Source organism: Salmo salar, chromosome ssa20, assembly GCF_905237065.1.
Source record: "Salmo salar chromosome ssa20, Ssal_v3.1, whole genome shotgun sequence".
In the NCBI taxonomy this organism is placed as follows: Eukaryota; Metazoa; Chordata; class Actinopteri; order Salmoniformes; family Salmonidae; genus Salmo; species Salmo salar.
This window is the reverse complement of record NC_059461.1, coordinates 65,906,287-65,933,540: the sequence shown is the minus strand read 5'-3', so window position 1 is coordinate 65,933,540 and position 27,254 is coordinate 65,906,287. Positions and strand designations below refer to the sequence as shown.

The 27,254-nt window shown below is 46.6% G+C and overlaps 2 protein-coding genes across 4 annotated transcripts in view; one reads left to right on the top strand and one right to left on the bottom strand.

The window, feature by feature from the left end:
* The first annotated feature begins 7,009 nt into the window (after positions 1-7,009).
* LOC106581159 (uncharacterized protein NKAPD1) lies at positions 7,010-14,595 on the top strand. 2 transcript variants are annotated; one of them, XM_014163029.2, is made up of 6 exons: positions 7,010-7,100; positions 8,322-8,398; positions 8,472-8,566; positions 9,231-9,383; positions 9,516-9,569; positions 12,860-14,595. In XM_014163029.2, exons 2-6 carry the CDS (start codon positions 8,330-8,332, stop codon positions 13,209-13,211), a joined length of 723 nt encoding a protein of 240 aa, XP_014018504.1. In that variant the 5' UTR covers positions 7,010-7,100; positions 8,322-8,329; the 3' UTR covers positions 13,212-14,595. The 2 variants fall into 2 exon arrangements, with proteins under 2 accessions (XP_014018504.1, XP_014018505.1); XM_014163030.2 differs by lacking the exon at positions 7,010-7,100 and adding an exon at positions 7,126-7,863.
* A 221-nt stretch (positions 14,596-14,816) lies between these two features.
* The window catches only part of LOC106581158 (leucine-rich repeat and fibronectin type III domain-containing protein 1), a 146,481-nt gene continuing 134,043 nt past the window's right edge, over positions 14,817-27,254 (bottom strand). For both annotated transcript variants that reach the window (XM_014163027.2, XM_014163026.2), the window contains exons 4-5: positions 20,289-21,721; positions 14,817-16,653 (exon numbers count right to left, since the gene is read on the bottom strand). In XM_014163027.2, the coding sequence (XP_014018502.1) occupies positions 15,738-16,653; positions 20,289-21,685 (2,313 nt within the window). In that variant the 5' untranslated portion in view covers positions 21,686-21,721 and the 3' untranslated portion in view covers positions 14,817-15,737. The remainder of the gene's footprint in view (positions 16,654-20,288; positions 21,722-27,254) is intronic.

Here is a 27,254-nt window from a genome sequence, read left to right as displayed (position 1 = left end):
AAATCAAATACTCACAACCTGAGTTTAAATGCATTTTTTGTTGATTGGAGACAGTTATAGCACTTGCACAACACAGTATTATCAGCCTGACCAAAACTGTGGGAAATTTGGATCATCTTGGTTTGAATAAGGGAGGCAATGAAGACAAAAGGCTTTGTTTGACATGGAATGCTAATGATACGTGTTTACTCTTTTGGGCCCTAGCAGCATCAGCAAGGGAAAGGGATTGTCACGACTTCCGCTGAAGTCGGTCCCTCTCCTTGTTTGGGCGGTGTTCGGCGGTCAACGTCACCGACCTTCTAGCCATCGCTGATCCATTTTTCATTTTCCATTGGTTTTGTCTTGTCTTACATCACACCTGGTTCCAATATCATCAATTACATGTTGTGTATTTAACCCTCTGTTTCCCCTCATGTCCTTGTTGGTGATTGTTTGTTTGTATGTGATGTGCAAGTTATGTTCTGGTGCGCAACGGGTTTTGTTCCCACTTTTATTATTTTGTATATTTTGGTTTTCTGAGTTTTTGTAAGCACTTATTAAACGACTCCGTTTATACCAAGTTCGTTCTCCTGCGCGTTCTCCTGCGCCTTATTAAACGACTCCGTTTATACCAAGTTCATTCCCCTGCTACCAGCACGCACCCATTACAGAATCACCGACCTGAACTATGGAGTCAGCAGGAGAAGGTACCCTGGCCATTGAGATGGAGGAGCGCGTCCAGGAGCATGCAGTACTACTTCACCATCTTGGTACCGCCATGGATCGCGTTGTCCGGACAATGGACCGCTGGGAGAGACAGGGAGTTCTTCCAGCGCTTCCACCAGCACAACCGGGGTCTCTCTTGAGCACCCCTTTCCCGCCTGGGATCCGTCTTTCCTTGCCCCAGGAGTACAACGGGGGGGGGCAATTAGACCTCTATCTGGCTACCGTTCACCCGGCTCCATCGGGCCGTGAGAGGGTGTCCGCCCTCGTCTCGTGCCTCACCGGTAGAGCCCTGGAGTGGGCCAACACCGTGTGGAGAGAGGGAAATGCGGCGTTGGACCAGTTTGAAGAGTTCATCCGCCGTTTCCGGGCAGTCTTCGACCACGCGCCCGAGGGTAGAGCGGTGGGTGAGCGCCTCTACCATCTGAGGCAGGAGACGAGGAGCGCCCAGGAGTTCGCCCTGGAGATTAGGACCCTGGCTGCCGGCGCGGGATGGAACAACAGGGCCCTGATCGACCATTACCGCTGCAGTCTGCGCGAGGATGTCCATCAGGAGCTGGCCTGCAGAGACACCACCCTCACGTTGGACCAGCTGGTGGACCTGTCCATCCGGCTGGACAACCTGCTGGGTACTCGCGGACGTTCAGATCGGGTCTGGTAGTTCCATCCTCCCGCACCCCCTCTCCGATACCCATGGAGCTGGGAGGGGCGGTGCGCAGGGAGACCGGAGTGGGTTCCCGCTCGTGCACCATCTGTGGCCGCAGAGGTCACACTGCCGGTCGGTGCCGGGTTGGTTCCTCTGGGAGTCGAGGCAGCAGGCAGGGCACCCAAGGTGAGCCGGCATCATTCCCACCCACAGTCCTCTGTTGCACAGATGTTTGTTTGTCACGTTCCCTGAGTTTTCCCCGCATTCCCAGCATAAGGCGCTAGTTGATTCAGGCGCGGCTGGAAATTTTATTGATAGTGCTTTAGCCCATAGTTTAGGGATCCCCATCATTCCCGTGGATGTGCCCTTCCCCGTTCATGCCTTAGATAGTCGACCATTAGGGTCAGGGTTAATTAGGGAGGTCACCGCGCCTTTGGGCATGGTGACGCAGGGGGGTCATACGGAGAGAATTAGTCTCTTCCTTATTGACTCTCCTGCGTTTCCCGTGGTGCTGGGCCTACCCTGGTTACCTTGTCATAACCCCACGGTTTCTTGGCCACAGAGGGCTCTCATGGGGTGGTCGCGAGAGTGCTCAGGTAGGTGTTTAGGGGTTTCCGTTGGTGCTACTACGGTGGAGAGTCCAGACCAGGTCTCCACCGTGCGCATTCCCCCTGAATATGCCGATTTGGCTCTCTCTCTCAATTACCACCTCATCGACGGGGCGATTGTGCGATAGATCTCCTCGTAGACGCTGCACTTCCCAGGAGTCACGTGTATCCCCTCTCACAAGCGGAGACAGAGACTATGGAAACATATATCTCTGAATCCCTGCGTCAGGGGTACATTCGGTCCTCCACTTCACCTGCCTCCTCAAGTTTATTTTTTGTGAAGGAGGGAGGTCTGCGCCCGTGTATTGACTATCGGGGTCTGAATCAGATCACTAGGAGGTATAGTTACCTGCTACCGCTCACAGCCACAGCGATAGAGTCAATGCACGGGGCGCTCTTCACCAAACTAGATCTCAGGAGCGCTTACAACCTGGTGCGTATCCGAGAGGGAGATGAGTGGAAGACGGCTTTCAGTATCACCTCTGGGCACTATGAGTAGCTCGTCATGCCGTACGGCTTGATGAATGCGCCATCAGTCTTCCAAGCCTTTGTAGATGAGATTTTCAGGGACCTGCACGGGCAGGGTGTAGTGGTGTATATTGATGACATTTTGATGTACTCCGCTACACGCGCTGAGCATGTGTCCCTGGTGCGCAGAGTGCTTGGTCGCCTGTTGGAGCATGACCTGTACGTCAAGGCTGAGAAATGCCTGTTCTTCCAACAGTCCGTCTCCTTCCTAGGGTATCGCATTTCCATTTCAGGGGTGGAGATGGAGAGTGACCGCATTGCAGCCATGCGTAATTGGCCGACTCCCATCACGGTAAAGGAGGTGCAGCGGTTCTTAGGGTTTGCCAACTACTACCAGAGGTTTATCCGGGGTTTTGGTCAGGTAGCGGCTCCCATTACCTCACTGCTGAAGGAGGGCCCGGTGCGCTTGCAGTGGTCAGCTGAGGCGGACAGGGCTTTTAGTCACCTGAGGGCTCTGTTTACCTCAGCTCCCGTGTTGGCCCATCCGAATCCCTCTTTGGCGTTCATAGTGGAGGTGGATGCGTCCGAGGCTGTGCTCTCTCAGCGCTCGGGTACGCCACCGAAGCTCCGCCCCTGTGCCTTCTTCTCGGAGCGAAACTATGATGTGGGGGACTGGGAGCTGTTGGCTGTCGTTGAAGGCGTGGAGACATTGGCTTGAGGGGGCTTGACACCCTTTTCTCATCTGGACTGACCACCGCAATCTGGAGTACATCCGGGCAGCGAGGAGACTGAACCCTCACCAGGCAACGTGGGCCATGTTTTTCACCCGTTTTGTGTTTACCCTTTCCTACAGACCAGGATCCCAGAACGTTAAGGCAGACACATTGTCCCGGCTGTATGACACAGAGGAGCAGCCCATGGATCCCACTCCCATACTCCCCGCCTCTTGCCTGGTGGCGCCGGTAGTGTGGGAGCTGGACACGGACATTGAGCAGGCGTTACGTGCAGAGCCCGCTCCCCACCAGTGTCCAGCTGGGCGTCTGTACGTTCCGCCTGCTGTCCGTGACCGGCTGATCTATTGGGCCCACACATCACCCTCCTCTGGTCATCTTGGGATCGGTCGGACGGTGCGCTGTCTTTGTGGGAAGTACTGGTGGCCCACTTTGGCCAAGGACGTGAGGGTTTATGTTTCCTCCTGCTCGGTGTGTGCCCAGCGTAAGGCTCTTAGGCACCTGCCCAGAGGTAAGTTACAACCCTTACCCATTCCACAACGGCCGTGGTCGCACCTGTCGGTAGATTTCCTGACCGATCTTCCTCCTTCACAGGGTAACACCACGATCCTGGTTCTTGTGGATCATTTTTCTAAGTCCTGTCGTCTCCTCCCTTTTCCCGGACTCCCTACGGCCCTACAGACTGCGGAGGCCCTGTTTACACACGTCTTCCGGCACTGCTTGGTGCCTGAGGATATAGAGTCTGATTGGGGTCCCCAGTTCACGTCGAGGGTCTGGAGGGCGTTCATGGAATGTCTGGTGGGTCTCAGTCAGCCTTACCTCAGGTTTTCACCCCAAGAGTAACGGGCAGTTGGAGAGAGTTAACCAGGATGTGGGTATGTTTCTGAGATCTTATTGCCAGGACCAGCCGGGGGAGTGGGCAGCGTTCATGCCCTGGGCAGAGATGACCCAGAACTCGCTCCGCCACTCCTCCACTAACCTCTCTCCCTTCCAGTGTGTATTGGGGTATCAGCCGGTTCTGGCTCCTTGGCATCAGAGTCAGGCTGAGGCTCCTGCGGTGGACGACTTGTTCCGGCGCGCGGAGGAAACATGGGATGCCGCCCATGTCCACCTTCAGCGCTCCGTGCTGCGCCAAAAAGTTGGTGCAGACCGTCACCGCAGTGAGGCCCCGGTGTTCGCACCGAGGGACCGGGTCTGGCTCTCGACCTGAAACCTGCCCCTCCGCCTGCCCTGTCGGAAGCTGGGTCCGCGGTTTGTGGGGCCATTTAAAGTCCTGAGGAGAGTGAACGAGGTTTGTTATAGGTTACAGCTTCCCCCCAATTACCGTATTAACCCCTCGTTCCATGTGTCTCTCCTCAGGCCGGTGGTGGCTGGCCCACTCCAGGAGTCTGAGGTGCGGGAGGTTCCTCCGCCTCCTCTGGACATCGAGGGGGCCCCAGCGTACTCCGTTCGTTCCATACTGGATTCGAGACGTCGGGCGAGGGGCCTTCAGTACCTCATGGACTGGGAGGGGTATGGTCCGGAGGAGAGGTGCTGGGTTCCGGTGGAGGACGTGTTGGATCCTTCAATGCTTTGAGAGTTCCACCGTCTCCATCTGGATCGCCCTGCGCCTCGCCCTCCGGGTCGTCCCCGAGTTCGGTGTCGACGCGCTGCTGGAGCCGCGTGTTGGTGGGGGGGGTGGGGGTACTGTTACGAGTCGGTCCCTCTCCTTGTTCGGGCGGTGTTCGGCGGTCGACGTCACCGACCTTCTAGCCATCGCTGATCCATTTTTCATTTTCCATTGGTTTTGTCTTGTCTTACATCACACCTGGTTCCAATCTCATTATTTACATGTTGTGTATTTAACCCTCTGTTTCCCCTCATGTCCTTGTCGGTGATTGTTTGTTTGTGATGTGCAAGTTATGTTCTGGTGCGCAACAGGTTTTGTTCCCACTTTTATTATTTTGTATATTTTGGTTTTCTGAGTTTTTGTAAGCACTTATTAAATGACTCCGTTTATACCAAGTTCGTTCTCCTGCGCCTGACTTCCCTGCCATCAGCACGCACCGATTACAGGGATTCAGTTGTTCTTGTAACTAACACTAAGTATCATATTCAGGGAGTACCAGGTAATAACATGGCTACATACAGGGAGTACCAGGTAATAACATGGCTATATACAGGGAGTACCAGGTAATAACATGGCTATATACAGGGAGTACCAGTACCGAGTCAATGTGCAGGGGTACGAAGTAATTGAGATAGCTAGTGTGAAAGTGTGTGTGAGTTAGTCTTTGTGTAGCGTCAGTATGCATTTGTGTCCATGTTATGTGTGTGTGGGCATATGTAGTGTGTGTGTGTGTGTGTGTGTGTGTGTGTGTGTGTGTGTGTGTTGGGGTGTCAGTGTAAGTATTTGTGTGTGTGCGTAGAGTCCAATGTGTGTGCATAGAATTAGTGCAAGAGAGTTAGTGCAAAAAAAGGGTCAATGCAGGTAGTCCAGGTAGCCATTTGATTAGCTATTTAGCAGTCTTGTTTAGAAGTCTTATGACTTGGGGGTAGAAGCTGTTCAGGGTCCTGTTGGTTCCAGACTTAGTGCAGTGGTACCACTTGCCATGTGATAACAGAAAGAGTAGTCTATGGCTTGGGTGGCTGGAGCCTTTGACCCTTATTTGGGCCTTCCTCTCACACTGCCTGGTATAGAGGTCCTGGACGGCAGTAAGCTCGGACCCAGTGATGTATTGGGCCGTATTCATAACCCTCTGTGGCGCTTACGGTCGGGTGCCAGTCAAGATGCTCTCAATGGTGCAGCTGTATAACTTTTTTTAAGCCTCCTGAGGGGGAACAGGGCACATCCCTTGACAAAACTATCTGTTGTTATGAAACCCATACCTTGCATCAGTCAACAATGACTTGTTTCTCAAACACAGCTCATTGCTATCTGTTTTATATTGTGTCCATAACAGTATGAAAAGTGTATCCTGCTTCTATACACAACAGTAGTGCAACAGTCTCAATGGTGCCTAGAGCCTACACTGAAAAGTTATTGATAGGCCTTCTGTATTGTTGTATGCCAAACATTCTGTGCTAATTAGGAAATAGGTTATTGTTCGAAATATAGTCAATCATAATAGGCTACATAACTACTACAGGTAATCATTGCATTTATTCAGATCAAATCAAATTTTATTTGTCACATTCGCCGAATACAACAGGTGTAGATATTACAGTGAAATGCTTACTTACAAGGCCTTAACCAACAATGCAGTTAAGAAAAATAAGTGTTAAGAAAGTATTTACTAAAATAAACTGAAGTAGAAAATAGAAAAATAACAAATAATTAAAGAGCAACAATAAAATAACAGTAGCGAGGCTATATACAGGGGGTACCGGTACAGAGTCAATGTGCGGAGGCACAGGTTAGTCGAGCTAATATGTACATGTAGGTAGAGGTAAAGTGACTATGCATAGATAATAAACAGAGAGTAGCAGCAGCGTAAAAATGGGGGTGGGTCAGTGCAAATAGTCCAGGTAGCCATTTGATTAGCTGTTCAGGAGTCTTACTGCTTGTGGTTAGAAGCTGTTAACTTGGACCTATGATGATATCGGCCCTAAAGACCTAGCTGGGATGTGGATAGTGGCTAGTGAGATGCCATGTAGCTTGGCCTTTAATAGCCATTTGACTAGAATTGTGAAGTAAGAACAACTGGCTCACAAAGAGTGAATTTGTGCAGTTTCTCAATCACCACATCCACCACCTCCTAGGACCCTCCATCAACGATTTACTTGAATACCAATGATTGACAGACACATGACCAATCAGCGTCCTAGTTTTTCTGTGACGCACCAACCCCCACATGGGCGGGATTATGCAGAAGGTTATTACTCATGTGTTTCTTCCGCTATACGCCATGGACAGAGAAGTCAGCCTGTTGTGGGTTTTTATTCGTAAACGTTAAAGATCAAACGGTAATTCTGATTAATAAATATTTAATCAGGTTTGGAATGAGCGTCATAGGATTAATATCTGGATTTGACTTCTCATCTAGCAAAGCTCCTGTTTATAAAACTACCCGTTAACCCTAGCCAGCTAAACGTGGTGCGAACCAACTGTAGCTTCATAGCTAGTAGGTGCTTTTAGCAACGCGGATGTATTTACATACACTAGCATAGCCCTTGATCATGCCCTTCCATTAAATGACACATAAATCATTGGACGTAGGGGGAGTTTTGTCTAAACATTAATGCACATCGCTTGCTGTAAGTCGCTCTGGATAAGAGCGTCTGCTAAATGACTTAAATGTAAATGTTTTGGAAGCATAAGGACCTTTCATATCGGTGATTAAATATATATATTTTTAAAACGTGGATAAATTGATGCTCAGCTGGTTTGGGTTCCTACGCGGTCATATTTCCATTTTACAGAGCTTGTTCACAGAAAACATACGGAAGAGTGGACTACCTGTACTAATTAGCTATCTGCGTCTCTGAACACCTGTGTGTAAACGGAAGACAGACGCAACAAACGTGTTGTCACAGAAAAGTACTGTCTGCTGCACCAGTGTTGAAACAGTGCAGCGCAGTAGGTTGGTGGCACCTGAATTGGGGAGGACGGGCTCGTGGTAATGGGTGGTGTGGAATATTATCAAATACGTCAAACTTGTTTGATGCCATTCACTCCGTTTCACACATGATTATGAGCCGTCCTCCTCTCAGCAGCCTCCACTGCTGAGTAAGTGTGTATTTTTATGTTTGTAAAATTATTTTGATGTGATATGAAAGTACAATGATTTATGTTTCTAGAACCATACCGCAATTGATTTATGTTTAGATTGAGTATTTGGCTGTTTTGTCTTCCAGTGCCAATTCCCCCATTAAACAGAACATGTAAGGTCACTGGACTGAGGAACAACATTAGGCGCCTTTAGTCCAACATTGTGCTAACACTAGAGTTGCTTTCAATTGTATTCGGAGCACAAAAACAGTCCGTGGGAAGTTAAATACTATTCCATTTCAACTTATTGTGCTGGTTGGCAGGATGGTTGGTCATTATGATGGGGGAATTTGAAACAAAATATATTCTCCAATGCACCTGTCCTGACCTGTATTGTGACTCCTACCCCAGTATGTTGCTGCCAATGTAATTCACAGTGTTGTGTGTACAGTACCTTATACCTTTTCTCTTCTCAGGTATCATCATGTCCAGGGTGCCGATGGGCAAGGTGCTGCTGCGAAATGTTATTCGTCACACAGATGCCCACAACAAGGTGAGAGTGGGAGAGTTAGCTAAATGTGTGTGTAGCTGTGGACTCTCCTGATGATAGATGTGGTCTGTTTCAGATCCAGGAGGAGTTGGAGATGTGGAAGTTGAGGGGGATGGAGAAGGGGCCATCCACCAGCCACAGATCGATGCCACCAGCCTTAACTCCATCCAGGTCCCCTCACTGTTCGAGAATTGAAGTAGTGTAGCCTGATACATCAGCCGGTGATGACTAGCTAACACTAAGGCTTTGTACTGTCTGAGACACTGCAGTGTTATTTGGATTGTGTAAAACCATGGGAACACGAGCCCAGCTAGTATGCATGGCATGCACAAACTTCAGGTGCTAGAAATCTGAATGCACTACTAGTGTTTTGAAAAGTTGATTTAATAATGCTTTCCAGTGGATATAACCACCCAGACAACCAGTAGAATAAGTTAAAATGTCATCTTATTCAACATTCCGGCTTGTAGAGGTCCTGAGAGGAGCCTTTCCAAATAATGACATTGCGTTGTCTCAAACGGTACGTAGCGTTAGCGTTAGCCTGATATATCAGCCGGTGATAGCTAGCTATCTTAGGCTGTGTCCCGATTCACCACCCTTTTCCCAAAGTGTGCACTTATTTCCCGTCATGGATTTAAAAGCAATGTATTTGTGTAATAATTTGTTGGAGGCAGTTTCCACCATTTTCAGATTCATGACTGGAAGTGTGCAAGTGCACGTTTTGATAGAAGGGTGGAGAATCGGGATGCAGCCTTACAGTAGCTTAGAAGCGTGTTATATGGAACAGGTTGACAGACATCAGAATTAGAGTTGACCCATGTTGTCTATTCCTCAGGAGTCACATGCACTGTGATCGTGTGGAGGATGGGTCTGTAGACAGACTGGGAGACCGGCTGCGGAGAAGAGAACACGATTCCAGCCAGGACAAGAGGGAGGCACGCTACTGGACCAAGAAACTCTATGACTTTGAGGCCAATGATCCAGACAGGTGCACCTTTTTTCTGTTTACAACTCTGTAGTATTATAGCCTTGTGAGTTCATAAGTTTGTGTTTGAGATGACAAACAGCGACATGCTATGAAAGGTGAATCTCATTGGTACTGTGCATGTTTCCTCTACAGATGGGGACACAGCGGTTTTAAGGAGCTATACCCAGAGGAGTTTAAAAGTGACTGGTAAGAAATGAACTGCATTAACATGAAATACCATGTCTCATAACTGTAGTAGCTGTAGTAAGGATTAAATCAAATCAAAGTTTATTTGTCACGTGCGCAGAATACAACAGGTGTAGACCTTACAGTGAAATGCTTACTTACAGGCTCTAACCAATAGTGCAAAAAAGGTGTTAGGTGAACAATAAGTAAAGAAATAAAACAACAGTAAAAAGACAGGCTATATACAGTAGCGAGGCTATACAAGTAGCGAGGCTACATACAGACACCGGTTAGTCAGGCTGATTGAGGTAGTATGCACATGTAGATATGGTTAAAGTGACTATGCATATATGATGAACAGAGAGTAGCAGTAGCGTAAAAGAGGGGTTGGTGGGTGACGGGACACAATGCAGATAGCCCGGTTAGCCAATGTGCAGGAGCACTGGTTGGTCGGCCCAATTGAGGTAGTATGTACATGAATGTATAGTTAAAGTGACTGCATATATGATAAACAGAGAGTAGCAGCAGCGTAAAAAGAGGGGTTGGGGGGGGCACACAATGCAAATAGTCCGGGTAGCCATTTGATTACCTGTTCAGGAGTCTTATGGCTTGGGGGTAAAAACTGTTGAGAAGCCTTTTTGTCCTAGACTTGGCACTCCGGTACCGCTTGCCATGCGGTAGTAGAGAGAACAGTCTATGACTGGGGTGGCTGGGGTCTTTGACAATATTTAGGGCCTTCCTCTGACACCGCCTGGTGTAGAGGTCCTGGATGGCAGGCAGCTTATCCCCAGTGATGTATTGGGCCGTACGCACTACCCTCTGTAATGCCTTGCGGTCAGAGGCCGAGCAATTGCCATACCAGGCAGTGATGCAACCAGTCAGGATGCTCTCGATGTTGCAGCTGTAGAACCTTTTCAGGATCTCAGGGCTCATGCCAAATCATTTTAGTTTCCTGAGGGGGAATAGTCTTTGTCGTGCCCTGTTGATGTGGACACCGAGGAACTTGAAGCTCTCAACCTGCTCCACTACAGCCCCGTCGGTGAGAATGGGGGTGTGCTCGGTCGTACTTTTCCTGTAGTCCACAATCATCTCCTTAGTCTTGGCTACGTTGAGGGATAAGTTGTTATTCTGGCACCCCACGGCCAGGTCTCTGACCTCGTCCATATAAGGCTGTCTCGTTGTTGTCTGTGATCATGCCTACCACTGTTGTCGCCTGCAAACTTAATGATGGTGTTGGAGTCGTGCCAGGCCATGCAGTCGTGGGTGAACAGGGAGTACAGAAGGGGACTGAGCATGCACCCCTGGGGAGCTCCAGTGTTGAGGATCAGCGTAGCAGATGTGTTGCTTCCTACCCTCATCACCCGGGAGCGGCCCGTCAGGAAGTCCAGGATCTAGTTGCAGAGGGAGGTGTTTAGACCCAGGATCCTTAGCTTAGTGATGAGCTTTGAGGGTGCTATGGTGTTGAACGCTGAGCTGTAGTCAATGAATAGCATTCTCACATAAGTGTTCCTTTTGTCCAGGTGGGAAAGGGCAGTGTGGAGTGCAATAGAGATTGCATCATCTGTGGATCTGTTTGAGCGGTGTGCAAATTGGAGTGGGTCTAGGGTTTCTGGGATAATGGTGTTGATGTGAGCCATAACCAACCTTTCAAAGCACTTGATGGCTATGGTCGTGAGTGCTACGGGTCTGTAGTCATTTAGACAGGTTGCCTTTGTGTTCTTGGGCACAGGGACTATGGTGGTCTGCTTGAAACATGTTGGTATTGCAGACTCAATCAGGGACATGTTGAAAATGTCAGTGAAGACACCTGCCAGTTGGTCAACACATGCCCGGAGCACACGTCCTGGTAATCCGTCTGGCCCCGCAGCCTTGTGTATGTTGACCTGTTTAAAGGTCTTACTCACGTCGGCTACGGAGAGCGTGATCACACAGTCATCCGGAACAGCTGACGCTCTCATGCATGCCTCAGTGTTGCTTGCCTCGAAGCGAACATAGAAGTGATTTAGCTTGTCTGGTAGGCTCGTGTCACTGGGCAGCTCGCAGCTGTGCTTCCCTTTGTAGTTTGCAAGCCCTGCCACTTAAGACGAGCGTCGGAGCCGGTGTAGTATGATTCAATCTTAGCCCTGGATTGACGCTTTGCCTGTTTGATGGTTCGTCGCAGGGCATAGCAGGTTTTCTTGTAAGCTTCCGGGTTAGAGTCCCGCACCTTGAAAGCGGGAGCTCTACCTTTTAGCTCAGTGCAAATGTTGCCTGTAATCCATGGCTTCTGGTTGGGGTATGTACTTACAGTCACTGTGGGGATGACGTCCTTGATGCACTTATTGATAAAGCCAGTGACTGATGTGGTGTACTCCTCAATGCCATTGGAAGAATCCCGGAACATGTTCCAGTCTGTGCTAGCAAAACAGTCCTGTAGTTTAGCATCTGCTTCATCTGACCACTTTTCTATAGACAGAGTCACTGGTGCTTCCTGCTTTAATTTTTGCTTGTAAGCAGGAGGATAGAGTTGTGGTCGGATTTACCAAATGGAGGGCGAGGGAGAGCTTTGTACACATCTCTGTGTGTGGAGTTGATAGAATGTTGATAGAAATTTGGGAGAACTGATTTAAGTTTCCCTGCATTAAAGTCTCCGGCCACTAGGAACGCCGCCTCTGGTTGAGTGGTTTCCTGTTTGCATATTTCCTTATACAGCTGACTGAGTGCGGTCTTAGTGCCAGCATCTGTCTGTGGTGGTAAATAAACAGCCACGGAAAGTATAGCTGAAAACTCTCTAGGCAAGTAGTGTGGCCTGCAATTTATCACAATATACTCTACTTCAGGCGAGCAAATCTAGAGACTTCCTTAAATTTCGTGCTCCAGCTGTTGTTTACAAATATGCACAGACTGCCCCCCCCCTCGTCTTACCGGAGTGTGCTGTTCTATCTAGCCAGTGCAGCGTATATCCCGCTAGCTGAATATCCATGTCGTCATTCAGCCACGATTCCGTGAAACATAGGATATTACAGTTTTTGATGTCCCGTTGGTAGGATATTCGTGATCGTACCTCGTCTAATTTATTGTCCAATGATTGCACGTTGGCGAGTAGTATTGATGGTAACGGCAGCTTTCCCAGTCGCCTTCGCTGGGTCCTGACCAGGCATCCGGCTCTTTGTCCTCTGTACCTGCGTCGCTTCCTCTTGCAAATAACGGGGATGTCGGTCCTTTGGGGTGTTTGGAGAATGCCTTGTGCGTCATCTTTGTTGTAGAAATCTCACTATTTGCTTCAATACAATAAATGTTGCATTGTTATAATGCCTGATTTGTCTTTTCAGGGAAAGAGACCGTGGTAATGATCAGAATGGGCATTGGAGAAAGAAAAAGTACAGACTTAAAACAGCCAAATCAAAACATCTGAAGAAGTCCTCCAAGAAGAAGAAGAAAGAGGAAAAGCGAAGGACAGGTGAGTCAGACGGTGAGTCCAGCAGCGACAAGAGCGACAGTGTCAAACCGAAACAGAAGAGGAAAAGCAGCCAGAGGAAACATAAGAGGGAGAGAGAAGAGGAGAGCAGCTCAGAGGATGATGAGAAGGAGGAAATGATAGATGGACTCCACAGAGACTCAGGACCAGAGTCACACAAGAAGAGGAGGAAAAGCAGGAGAGGACAAATTGGAGGACAGTTCTGAGGATTGAACCTTTTTCCATTGGCAGCCAGTAACCTGTACCCTCATACTGCTCAACCCCCTTTCAGTTGCTGAAAGTGAGTGGGCGAAGCTTTCAGTTACACCCCACTTTAGTGTCCAATGTTTCCCACTAGATTTGTTGTGAACACGGCATCACCAAAGCTAGTTGCTAGACATGTTTGTGATTTATCCAATAACAAGACAACTGAGGAATTGGCTAAAGTACAAATACAACTTTTGAACAGACCTACTGGCAGGGGAAAGCATATCGCTCTTCCCTTAACAACTTTCCTCTGCAATACTCTTCTGTGTTGTACTTCTCTTTCTGTGTACAGCTGAGCACAAACCTGTGTTCTCCCCTAAGGGCATTCAGCAGTACCTCACCTTCTGGTGCTGCTCAAGCTGCAGTGCTCAGATAGTGAGCTGACACTGCACAAATATGGACTAAACGAAAGCCACCTAATACCACCTCATGACAAGCTGATTGACTGCAGAGCCTTGTCCAATAGTTAGTGTCCTGGCTTGACTTTAGCTGTTATACTATGGAAAATTATGACATTTTATGCAGATTTCCCAACCAATTGTGACAATCTTTTCAGCTTTTTTTTATTCAGTATTTATTTAAAAAAAAAATTGATTTATGGAGTTGGGATTTAACGGAATGTCAGGTGGGACATTGAAAAATAAAATGCATATTTAGTTTTCTGAAAATGTACTCTGGTTATCACACCATACTTTTAGACAGGAAGGAAATATCACATGGATCTGAAGTTATGACTACAGGATATCTACATGACTATCATTCACTAGTCTTCTCAGTAGGCCTATAGCCTTTCTATCTCATGAGCTTGAGCATGAATTTTACTCTTCATGCATCCAATTCTATGAAATATTGCTTCCATGTGCCCCTTGGGTTGAATACGTCCAGAACTCGGTACCATTTACCATATAACATTGTATAAATGTTCTACAGTACTCGCTGTAGATGTAATGTGCAAGAAAATGGAATAGGTCAGCACTGAATGAGAATTTCTACATCATTTCTACGTTACTATATTTAACTCCTTTTAAGAGACTTGTTGAAAAAGGTGCTATCGTCTAAAACAGGTTTGAACTTCATAGTTGTATTCTTACATAGAGAGCAGGCCACTGCTATATGGTATCTTCAAGTTCATTCCTTTCTCCTTAATGATCATCACGCTGTACAAGGTTAATTTATTATTTAGTGGAAGGGCTAGGAGGCCTACAGGGTCTAACATCCTGTTATCTATGGTGCGTTGTCTCCACCTGGTGGCTCAATCAGTGAGGTTGGATTTACTCATGGCTTCTTTTGACTTCATCAGAATTAATAATTTATTTGTGACAAATAAAGCAATATTGTTTCTGACCTGATGATTGTATACTTTGACAACGGCTTCCTTTGAGACCCTTGAAGTCTCCCACATGTTTGTCTCAACAGGCATAAGATATGATATATCTTAATATATATTTGATAAGATGCATGCCTTAATGCATATTGGCCTTCCCACTGATCCATGTGCAAGCAGCTTTCATGACTTTGGTGAAAGGATCCAGGATGACCATAAGAAAAGGACACGGCACAAATGGTACAGTTAACCCACACAAAAAATTTAATACCCTCTCATAAGGGATAAGTGGTCCAAACCTTGTCATACTAAATAGGGGGAAGTGTGAGGACGCAGGTTTTTAATGTAAAAACTTGTGGCCAACACCCAAATGCTCAGTAAAAAGTTGTGACATATGACTTACATAGTACACATACACCAATGTTTTTAATATACTTCTATATGTATTTTTTGTTGTCTTTTTATCTAGACCAGCCAGATACAATACCGATTAATATCATACAGTCACATCAGGAACAATACCTAGTAATATCATACAGTCCAACCAGCATGGAGGAGTCCACAGGTTTATCAGGTCCATCCTCTCTATGCTAACATTTGAAATCGGCATGTGTATAGATCTATAATATTGGTATTAATGTATAGACTGGTGTGATACTTGTCCTCGTATCGTCGTGTCTTCGTGTGCAAAAGTCTTTGAAAGAACCCAAAGGATGATCAACATACAGGATACCTGGTTGTTCACTTTACACTGGGATCTTTTTAACATTAAAAGGAAAAGTTACAAATGCCCCAACCCTTGGCATGTCATAGAACAAAAAAACCTCAAAGCATCACTCCCCATGAAACAGGGAAAACCATGATAGAAAGGAAAGTTTATGACTACAATGAGCAGCATCCTCCATTCGTACATATTTTAGAGTAAGGCACTGCTGCAGAAACTAATGAAATGGCCGACAACTCTGTGCCACTCTGGGAGTATGAGGGGAGGCAGGATGAAAGGGGACTGTGTTCTTCTCCAGCAACTCTCTGAGTCTGTGTGTGTATGCATGTAGCTTTATTTGTTAAATGTGTAAATGTGTATGCATGAGGGTGTATGTGTCAAACTGTTGGAGTGTGTGTGTGTGTCTTTGAGAGAGCCAGAGAGGCCAGGCTGTATCTCTTACACTGTGCTCTCCAGCATCCATTCAGTGCTGCTGAAAGTGACTCTCCGGTTAGCGAGCGGTGAGGACTCCACGTTGAGCTGGTTTGTAGACTTGTGCCGCCTCGTCCGCGCTCTGCGGGGGTAACTGTGGCTCTGAAATATGGAATAGTCTCCCCCGTCAAAGCTGAACCTGTGCCTAGTTCGTGCCAGCTCATTATTAAACCCCATGTTGGCCAGGGCGCTCTTCTTGTCCTTGAGCCTGGGGGCCTCCATGGTGCCGGCGTTGGGGCCTAGGAGACACAAGGATATGGTGGAGCCCATCAGGCTGCTTTCTGTCTGTGTGTCCTCTGACGGGGGGCCAGATCCACAGCGCTGGGCGTCCAGGCTGGTCCTCCTCACCTTGTCCGTGGTCAGGGGGGGCAGCTCCACTTCCAGGATGGCCGTGGTGGCCAGAGGAGTGTCCCACTCCCTCTTGTCACTGTCCACCTTCAGCACCAGGGCCATGCACTCCTTGGCTGCCACCGGTTGGGCTTCTCTCTGGTGGCTGTCCTCAGCAGGCTGTTTGGAGGTGGAGCGCTGGAGTCTGTGCTGGCTGCCGTTGGTCTGGGAGTGCATGCTGGAGCTGACCTTGACCTTGCTGTCCTCTGGGCTGCTGTGGGCTTTGTAGCGGATCATGAGGATGATGATAAACACCAGCACTGAAGCCACAATGATGCCACCAATGATGATTATCATGGTGCCGCCCAGAAACTGGCTGTGGATGAAGCGGCACTGGCTGACCTCGCTGGCAGTGTGGAACTGGACGCAGCCGACCACGCGCGTGGCCGTCAGAGAGGTGATGCCGTCGTCGTACACCGCCAGGACACACAGGTCATACTCCCGGCCCGCTGCCAGGTCGTTGATCAGGAAGGTCTTACTGGTGGAAGGGATCATTCTGCAGAAAAAAGGAAGGAATACACACGAGTGGTGAAGGTTAGCTTTGCCAGGGCAGTTTTGTCTGCCCCCCTCAGTTACCACCAATATGCTGTATGGAACAAAAGAGTGTCAGACAGTGTCACACTGCATTCCCATTAACGGCATGCACGTGAGATTTAACCGGACACTAAGTTGTTTGAAAAAACACTGAAAATAGACAGCCATGCCAACTCACTTCAGCTCCAGTGAGGCTTTAAATATCTCCCATATATTTGGGGCCCAAGTAAAGACAACAGTGCTGACACTTGACTTCTAGGCAATGTTACAGGGTGACAGTGCAAAATATCTCCCCCAGCATTTTATGTATACTATGATTGCAAAAATTAAACAGCAAGGTGACAAACAAGCCATCACTATATATACACTATATGTCACAACATCTTCAGGGAAGGACAATGCAGGCTTCTGGCCAAATGCCAAAGTTTGATGTTGTGTGAAATAAACACATTGTCTGTGAACATGAAGGAGAAAGACATTGGCTTTAGGCCGACATCTGTGTTAATATAATTAGAAACATGACAATTTTCCCCTCAAGGAACACTTTGATGGTTGTCACTTGTAGGTAATAATATATCACCTGAAGACTAAACAACACACAGGTCACTGTTTAAACACAGGGGAGAACATTATACAGGAGAATGCTATTTTTATCGTTTCTGATTTAATTAGCTAAAGTCAACCAACAACAACAGCTTTAAACTTGACCTTATGATGCCTTGATAAAACTTTCCAGTACACTGTTTTAATTTGTGCCCCGGTAGTGGTGGTGCACACTGGGTCAAATACACACACATCCAATAGACCTAAGTACTCTCAATTCAATAAGGGTATTTGAATGAGTAATACAAAATGGAAGTGTTAGCACATACAGTGCAATCGGAAAGTATTCAGACCCCATCCCTTTTTCTACAATTTGTTTGGTTACAGCCTTATTATAAAATTGATTAAATAAATAAAAATCCTCATTAATCTACACACAATACCTCATAGTAACAAAGTGAAAACAGGTTTTTAGAAATGTTTGCAAATGTGTTACAAATAAAAAACAGATATCTTATTTACATAAGTATTCAGGGCCTTTGCTATGAGAGCCGAAATTGGGCTCAGGTGCATCCTGTTTCCATTGATCATCCTTGAGATATTTCGACAACTGGATTGGAGTCCAACTGTCGTAAATTCAATTGATTGGACATGATTTGGAAAGGCACACACCTGTCTATATAAGGTCCCACAGTTGACAGTGCATGTCAGAGCAAAAACCAAGCCATGAGGTTGAAGGAATTGCTCGTGGAGCTCCAAGACAGGATTGAGTCGAGGCACAGATCTGGGGAAGGTCCCCAAGAACACAGTGGCCTCCATCATTCTTAAATTGAAGAAGTTTTGAACCCCCAAGACTCTTCCTGGAGCTGGCTGCCCGGCCAAACTGAGCAATCGTGGGAGAAGGGCCTTGGTCAGGGAGGTGACCAAGAACCCGATGGTCACTCTGACAGAGCTCCAGAGTTCCTCTGTGGAGATAGGAGAACCTTACAGAAGGACAATCATCTCTGCAGCACTCAACCAATCAGGCCTTTATGGTTGAGTGGCCAGACGGAAGCCACTCCTCAGTAAAAGGCACATGACAGCCCGCTTGGAGTTTGCCAAAAGGCACCTACAGGACTCTCAGACCATGAGAAAGATTCTCTGGTCTGATGAAACCAATATTGAACTCTTTGGCCCCCAAATGCTAAGCGTCACATCTGGAGGAAACCTGGCACCATCCCTACGGTGAAGCATGGTGGTGGCAGTATCATGCTGTGGGGATATTTTTCAGCGGCGAGACTGGGAGACTAGTAAGGATTGAGGGAAACATGAACGGAGCAAAGTACAGAGAGATCCTTGATGAAAACCTGCTCCAGAGCACCCAGGATGAAGATTCACCTTCCAACAGGACAACAACCCTAAGCACATAGCAAAGACAACGCAGGAGTGGCTTCGGGACAAGTCTCTGAATGTCCTTAAGTGGCACAGCCAGGGCCCGGATTTGAACCCGATCCATGTAAACTACAGCCTCGAGTCTTATTGGGTATGACGCCTCAAGTTTGGCACACCTGTATTTGGAGAGTTTTTCCCCATTCTTCTCTGCAGATCCTCTCAAGCTCTGGTGGATGGGGAGTGTCGCTACACAGCTATTTTCAGGTCTCTCCAGAGATGTTGGATCGGGTTCAAATCCGGGTTTAAAGAAATATCACATTTACATAAGTATTCAGACCCTTTATTCAGTACTTTGTTGAAGCACCTTTGGCAGCGATTACAGGCTGTAATTGCTGATAAAAGGTACTTCAACAAAGTACTGAGTAAAGGGTCTGAATACTTATGCAAATATGATATTTCTTTAACCTGTTTTTGCTTTGTCATTATGGGGTATTGTGTGTAGATTGATGAGGGAAAAAAACTATTTAATACATTTTAGAATAAGGATGTAACGGAAACAAATGTGGAAAAAGTCAAGGGGTCTGAATACTTTCCGAATACACTGAATTTCTCTTTTAAGATGGACTGAAATTAATAATATAATAGGAGTAGACATGAGTCATTCATCAATGTGAAATAAATTACATGTTGTAATATCTATCATATTAAACAGGATTCCCCTAATGTTCCACTGATAAGAGGCTTCTCACATTTGAATTACTATCTGCAGAAGTTAGCATGCTCATGTCCCAGAATCTGACTCACGGGTGTCCTAGGCACAATTATGTGCTATTGGGATTATGTTAAGGGAAGGGGTTATTGTTGGGTTGGGGTTAAGGACTGGGACGTGATAGTGCCTGCTGAACCTGGATAATATTGAGACAAAAGGGTATATTTAAGCAATAAGGCCTGAGGGGGTATGGTAAAGGGCTGTTCTTAAAAAAGGCGCAACGCGGAGTGCCTGGAACCAGCCCTTAGCCGTATATTGGCCATATACCACAAACCCTAGAGGTGCCTTATTGCTATTATAAACTGGTTACCAATGTAATTAGAGCAGTAAAAATAAATGTTTTGTCATACCCGTGTCAGCCAATCAGCATTCAGGGCTTGTACCACCCAGTTTATAATTACACTCTAAAGGTCAAGTAATATGTCTTAACCGTGTAATCTTTGTTTTCTCATAGGCTTAGAGCTAATAAACTGGAAATGTAAAATCATACTATGCATTTTTATCAATTGAAATCAACATATGGTTTGTTTATACCCCCTTTTATCCCAAAACCATAATACATTTTGCACATACTTAAATGTAGTGACATAGTTAATCATACAGCACCTATTCAGCTCAGGAGTTATGGATGTATTATAATGGACTGTCATGCCATTCAGCAGATGGGCATTCCAGATGGCTCAGACCGTCTCCAGAGCTGGTTCAGACCCCCACCCCACCGCAGCCTCATCCCCACCAGCACCCCATTTTTTTGTTGAATTAAATGTCCTTGTCTATAACTGTTCTGTACTTTGTCATGTATTTGTAAGTTTTATGTGGACCCCAGGAGGAGTAGCTGCTTCACTAAACCCCGTTTCCACCAGCTCCAGCCCTAGTGCTCCCATTCCTCCAGCACCAGCCCCTACATGGCTTACCTGTAAACCAGTGTGTCGTCTGCAGTGCTGTTGTACTGAATCTGGTACATCCTGATGCCTGGGATGTGGCGCTCGGAGGGCCAGCGAATCACAGCCGAGGAGGAGGTCAGCTCGACCACCACCACCCTCCTGTCCTGGTGCTTGTCATGGCCTTTGGTGTCGTTGCCTGACTTGGAGGAGGTGGTGATGTCAGAGAGGCCCCGATCGGCCTCGCGCATGTGGTGCAATGTGTTGTTGACAAACAGGGGCAGAGGGATCATGTTGATCTCCACGGCAGCTGTGGCGATGCCGGCAGCATTGGAGGCCACACAGTTGAAGGCACCGCTGTCCTTCAGGGTGGTGATGAGGATGTCCAAGGTACCGTTGTCATACAGGATGGTGCGGGAGTTGTTATGCACCAGCTTGCCATCGGGGAAGCGCCAGTGGATGGCCGGGTCTGGGTCTCCCATGGCCTTGCACTTGAGGGTGACCCCCTGGCCCTCCATGACGTAGGGCTTGGTGGATAGGTTCTTGGTGATGAGCGGGGGCTCACAGATGAATTCCTCCTCCTGGATGGACCAGAAGTACTTGTCCATGAGGTGCTCCGGAGATGCGCATGTCTCCAGGTCGTCGTGCCGCGTCAGTCTGCGGAGCCACAGCAGCTCACAGTTACAGTGGAGAGGGTTCCCTCCAAAGCTCACTGCCAGGGAGGATGGGTTGGAGCCCTTGGCGTCTGACAGCACCTGGGCGTGCTGAAACAGGCTGTCTGGAGGTAGCTTCTGCAGCCGGTTGGAGGTCATATCCAGACGAACCAGCTTGGTGAGGAGCGTGAAAGTCCCAGCTCCGATGTGATCGATCAGGTTGTGATCAAGGGTGAGGATGTTGATGTGGCTCATCCTGCCTATCTCCTCCCAGGGCAGGGTCCTCAGGTTGTTGTTGGACAGATCCAGGTCCTCGATGGTCGACACAAACTCATCAAAGGAGGTAGGGGCCACGTGGTGGATCTGGTTGTTCCCCAGTATGAGGTGGCGGAGGTTGATCAGGCCTTTGAAGTGGTCGCTCTTGATGACACTGAGGCGGTTGCCGTCCATGTGGAGGGCTCGTAGGGAGCGCAGGCCCAGGAAGGCGTGGGGTGTGATCTGGCTGATGGTGTTACGGGACAGGGTGAGGTGGACCAGGCTGGTCATGTTGAAAAAGTCTTTCCTGCGGATGATGGTGATGAAGTTGTCTGTGAGGCGCAGCTCCACGGTCTTGCGGTCGATGGTTGGGGGCACAAACAGCAGACCGGTCTTAGCACAGAGCAGAGTCAGAGTGGGGGAGAGGTGCTGGCAGATGCAGCGGCCAGGGCAGTTGTAGCCCTTCACCAGCACCGCACACAGAAGTACACACAGCAGCATACACACAACCAGCCGCTCCATGGTCTGTCTGTCTGTCTGTCTGTCAACTTCCAGATCCTGGAACAGATAAAGATAGAGATAGAGAGAGAAATGGCAGAGATACGTTAAAACTGGTATATTTGGGGGGGTTTAAAATCATATAATTTATAATGAACAGATGTTACACAAATGGAGTCATCAACCAAGATGATGGAAACTGCTAGTAGGGTACCGATCACCAGAGAGACATGTAAGACATGTTAGAGGTTGTTGTGAGATGATAGAAGTCTGAACCCCAGCCCACCCATTATTCCAGTAAAAAAAACACAGAATCGCCAGCAAAACAAACACAAACTGGATAATATGCCAGCAGACCGCTGCATAAATGTCGATCCCTTACACATTTGAATAATAACAGTGTCGTTTTTACATGGAGCTAATATGTCATCAATTTCCCTGTCATACCATATGGTTTGTGTGTTTTTCTTGCTCTGAACTTCACAACAGTGTAGGGAATTAAGGGGAGAAAGGGTGCTTGTCAGCACTGCTTAAGGATTTATATGACCTTTTCATGCTCCCTTCACTCTTCATGCTTCAGAAATGTGCTGCAGAATTAGACATGAGTTTGTCAAGTAAATCATAGCAACAAAACATGAAGGTGAAAAGTGAGATGAGAGACCTTGGTTCTAAATCCATCAGTTGGAGGTATTATTAGATGGTTCTTAGGTGTTGAGGCTGATCTTCAGATTCTCTGATCCCCATTTAGTGCTATTGATTCCAGCTCTGTGAGAGCATAAGTGACAGGTGCAAAAAGAGAACCTTGGGTGTAATAACCACCAAATCCCAATGGAATCCCATTCTTTCATGATGGCTGCCATATTGCCATGCAGTAGTTTTTCCTATTTTCGGCATCAATCTTTGTTGCTTATGCATTTAACCCTTGATGTTTATCACAGATGGAGCCCATTCAGGGATATGATGATAACTGACTGTTCTCCACAGGTAACCAATCATTCCTGGCTATGTGTTTTGAAAATAACAACTGTCTACTTGTCTAGACTGCCAGGCTTTTGATTTGTCTTTAGTTTGCCATTCATCTTTTCCTGTGGATCAGATGTTCTTTCCATTTCTTTATCATATACTGCTCAAAAAAATAAAGGGAACACTTAAACAACACATCCTAGATCTGAATGAAAGATATAATCTTATTAAATACTTTTTTCTTTACATAGTTCAATGTGCTGACAACAAAATCACACAAAAATAATCAATGGAAATCCAATTTATCAACCCATGGAGGTCTGGATTTGGAGTCACACTCAAAATTAAAGTGGAAAACCACACTACAGGTTGATCCAACTTTGATGTAATGTCCTTAAAACAAGTCAAAATGAGGCTCAGAAGTGTGTGTGGCCTCCTCGTGCCTGTATGACCTCCCTACAACGCCTGGGCATTCTCCTGATGAGGTGGCGGATGGTCTCCTGAGGGATCTCCTCCCAGACCTGGACTAAAGCATCCGCCAACTCCTGGACAGTCTGTGGTGCAACGTGGCGTTGGTGGATGGAGCGAGACATGATGTCCCAGATGTGCTCAATTGGATTCAGGTCTGGGGAACGGGCGGGCCAGTCCATAGCATCAATGCCTTCCTCTTGCAGGAACTGCTGACACACTCCAGCCACATGAGGTCTAGCATTGTCTTGCATTAGGAGAAACCCAGGGCCAACCGCACCAGCATATGGTCTCACAAGGGGTCTGAGGATCTCATCTCGGTACCTAATGGCAGTCAGGCTACTTCTGGCGAGCACATGGAGGGCTGTGCGGCCCTCCAAAGAAATGCCACCCCACACCATGACTGACCCACCGCCAAACCGGTCATGCTGGAGGATGTTGCAGGCAGCAGAACGTTCTCCACGGCGTCTCCAGACTCTGTCACGTCTGTCACGTGCTCAGTGTGAACCTGCTTTAATCTGTGAAGAGCACAGGGCGCCAGTGGCGAATTTGCCAATCTTGGTGTTTTCTGGCAAATGCCAAACGTCCTGCACGGTGTTGGGCTGTAAGCACAACCCCCACCTGTGGATGTCGGGCCCTCATACCACCCTCATGGAGTCTGTTTCTGACCGTTTGAGCAGACACATACACATTTGTGGCCTGCTGGAGGTCATTTTGCAGGGCTCTGGCAGTGCTTCTCCTGCTCCTCCTTGCACAAAGGCGGAGGTAGCGGTCCCGCTGCTGGGTTGTTGCCCTCCTACGGCCTCCTCCATGTCTCCTGATGTACTGGCCTGTCTCCTGGTAGCACCTCCATGCTCTGGACACTACGCTAACAGACACAGCAAGCCTTCTTGCCACAGCTCGCATTGATGTGCCATCCTGGATGAGCTGCACTACCTGAGCCACTTGTGTGGGTTGTAGACTCCGTCTCATGCTACCACTAGAGTGAAAGCAGCGCCAGCATTCAAAAGTGACCAAAACATCAGCCAGGAAGCATAGGAACTGAGAAGTGGTCTGTGGTCCCCACCTGCAGAACACCTCCTTTATTGGGGGTGTCTTGCTAATTGCCTATAATTTCCACCTGTTGTCTATTCCATTTGCACAACAGCATGTGAAATGTATTGTCAATCAGTGTTGCTTCCTAAGTGGACAGTTTGATTTCACAGAAGTGTGACTGACTTGGAGTTACATTGTGTTGTTTAAGTGTTCCCTTTATTTTTTTGAGCAGTGTATATCACACATCAAGTGATTCATACCATATGAGATGAATCTTTTGATTGTTGTACTGTATTGAGAAAACAGATATTCAACTTTTTGTTCAATGAAACTCAAGATATAGAGAGCAGAATATTAACAATATCTACTAAGTTTGACTACAACAATTGTATTCCTATTTTATTCCTATGTGTATATATCCTAGAAGTAAATTTACATTGAGGTCAAATCTGTTCTTCACAATCAGGGAATGTCACATGGGGGGAGGGGGGGTGGGGGTGGGGGTTCTTCTATGAGACAGAATTTCTTTCTAAACTCCAGATAGAATCCATTTATATAGAAAAGCCCCTTTATTGATGGCAGCACACTATGCCTGGCTTGTGTAAATGAATTCTCCCAATGTGACCTTTTTTTAGAAGCTGGGGAGATAACATTAATGAAGTAGGTTATAGCTAAACTAATCTTATTTTATACAACAAAAGTCTTACACAATGTGTTCTTGGTTGGGCTGGAAATATGTTTCATCACTGCAAAAAAAACTTTGTCTCATATACTGTTAGGTAGAATATTGTTCTCCAATAATTGTGTAAGCATTCAAATGGTAACTAGGCCACAGAGCTCATGGTTTCTCTGAGGACCATCTGTGCTCTAGCGTTTCCTGCCATCACCGTCGCGGATACTCTATTGATCTCTCAGCATCTCCGGTGAAGAAAAAAAAAAACTTTGTTGCCAAGGCAACTCCAGTGTAGAATGTAGGTCTTTGAATCACATTAAGATGTTAAGCTGCCAGAAAAACGAGGCTTCAATCCTAATGGAGATAGGGAAGATAAGGACATTTACAAGACCTTGTATCAGTCAACCTCTTCAAAACCCAACTAAGTGTGTCTATAGGTGAGGAGTACGTGAGGAGCATATAAAACCATGCATTGGAATTCAAGTGCAAACTGAAATGAATGAAATAGTAATATACTGGTGGCAATGCTGTCTTTGTATTTGATCAGTGGCGACACGTCATTCACCTGTTTTGAGCACCACGCTTTTAGGGGGGGCTTGCCTGTTTTGCTTGTTATTTTGGCATTAATACGTGTCACATATCAGTTTGCAAACAATGTAATAAAAAAACAGACATTTCTTGAGCAAGGCAGCTCCAAAATGCAGGTGTTTCAGCCTAGCTCAGTGCTTTCTGTGGTGGTGGGGCTAGCCAGCAGAAAATACAGAGCGTTGCGCCTGATTTGCTCACTTTTCTGTCATGATTGGTTCAGTTTTCTGTCACTCATGGGAAAGTAGTCATCCCTAATTTCTAAGGTTAGAGCTCAAAAATGTTTGCCCCTTGGATTCTGCCATAGAGTTATATTAGAAGTGCCCATCCAAGAAAGCTCAAGGTCATTGGCCACAGAATGACATCAAATCACATTATATCTACAGTAGCTTTGATTGGACTGATCGTGTCAACATCTTACTTTCAAAATCTTAGCTAGCAGTCATCATCAAGTCGACAATCCTTTTAAATCCTTGTCATATGAAGAAATTATAGAAATTATAGATAAAACGTATCGGTGCTCATCGGCCATGGACACAAAGATTACACAACAAGTTGGAAATCCAAATTCAACAATGAGTCATTTGGAAGGAATCAGTGGCAAACTGCAGGCGTTGCAAAGAAACCCCTAATGTTAGCCTGCTATTCAACGGAGTGGCTGTTTTTTCCCCCCGAGTTCCCGCCATAAATCCAGAGAATGCCAGACTTTGATGACAAAATTTCCCACAAAGGACCGCTGCGACACCTTCACAAGGTGAGTCCCAGACTAAAATGCCTGTTTGATTTGTCTTAACTCAAAGCGACTTGCACAGATTTATCTTAAAATAGTCGTAGATTTAGCCTGTTCTGGATTAAACAAAGCCGATTGCAAGAGGGAGGATTAGAGCTACTCTAGGACTAAATTGAAGTTTAAATTAATCCTTCAGAGGCGGAAGTGGCAAGATGGCGGACTGAACACAGCTATGTAGGCCACCTCAAGATAAAAACGTAATATTCAATATCGGTAAATTAGACTAAATATTAGCACTACACAATCTGGTGGGTAATAACCTTCAATCTGGATAACAGCACAAAACAAATCATGAGACTAGAGAAATATATCGACAAATATTACGAAAACAAATATTACGAAAACAAGCAACACCCTAACATGATGGAGAGTAAGACAGAGGAACCTATTTCAAAACGAAAATGCAACTCTTCTACAGACACGGACAATTTAATATTTTCACCACCGGGAATGGTAAAGGTCGAAACCGATCTGTTAAAATCAATAAATGACAAACGGGGTATACTTGAACTAGTCAGTAAGGATATAAAAGAGTTGGAGGCAAGCCTCGAGATGAGTGACGAAAAATCTGCGACATTGGAACAAGACACAAACAAGTTAAAAGGGACAGTCAATAAGATTGAAACAGAAGTTAATGAACTTAAAAAGGAGAACATCATTCTGAGAGAAGCCTTACTTGACATACAGACTAGATTCATGAGAGAGAATCTGGTACTTACAGGTATCCAAGAGAAAGAAGGAGAAGTTCCCAAGATGGCGTAGCAGTGCAGACGTGTTTTGTTCGTCCTCTCGTGTACTTTTGTATTTTTAGTCTTTTTTGTATATATTTCAAATTTTCTTTTCAATCTCTTTTCCATTTTAATTCAGTTATACCTTCCGGTAACCTACCTCACCCAATGTGATACGGAACCACTATTATTTTTAAATTTTTAGACCTTATAGCAAGAACCACCTAGCCATCAGAAGCTAACCAGCTACAAGCTATTTAGTCATTGTTAGCCACTGCTAGCGGCCTTTACCCTTCTGCACAGATACCAGCCCTTTTTTTAGCCTGGATAATACTCGCCAGCCTATCAGTA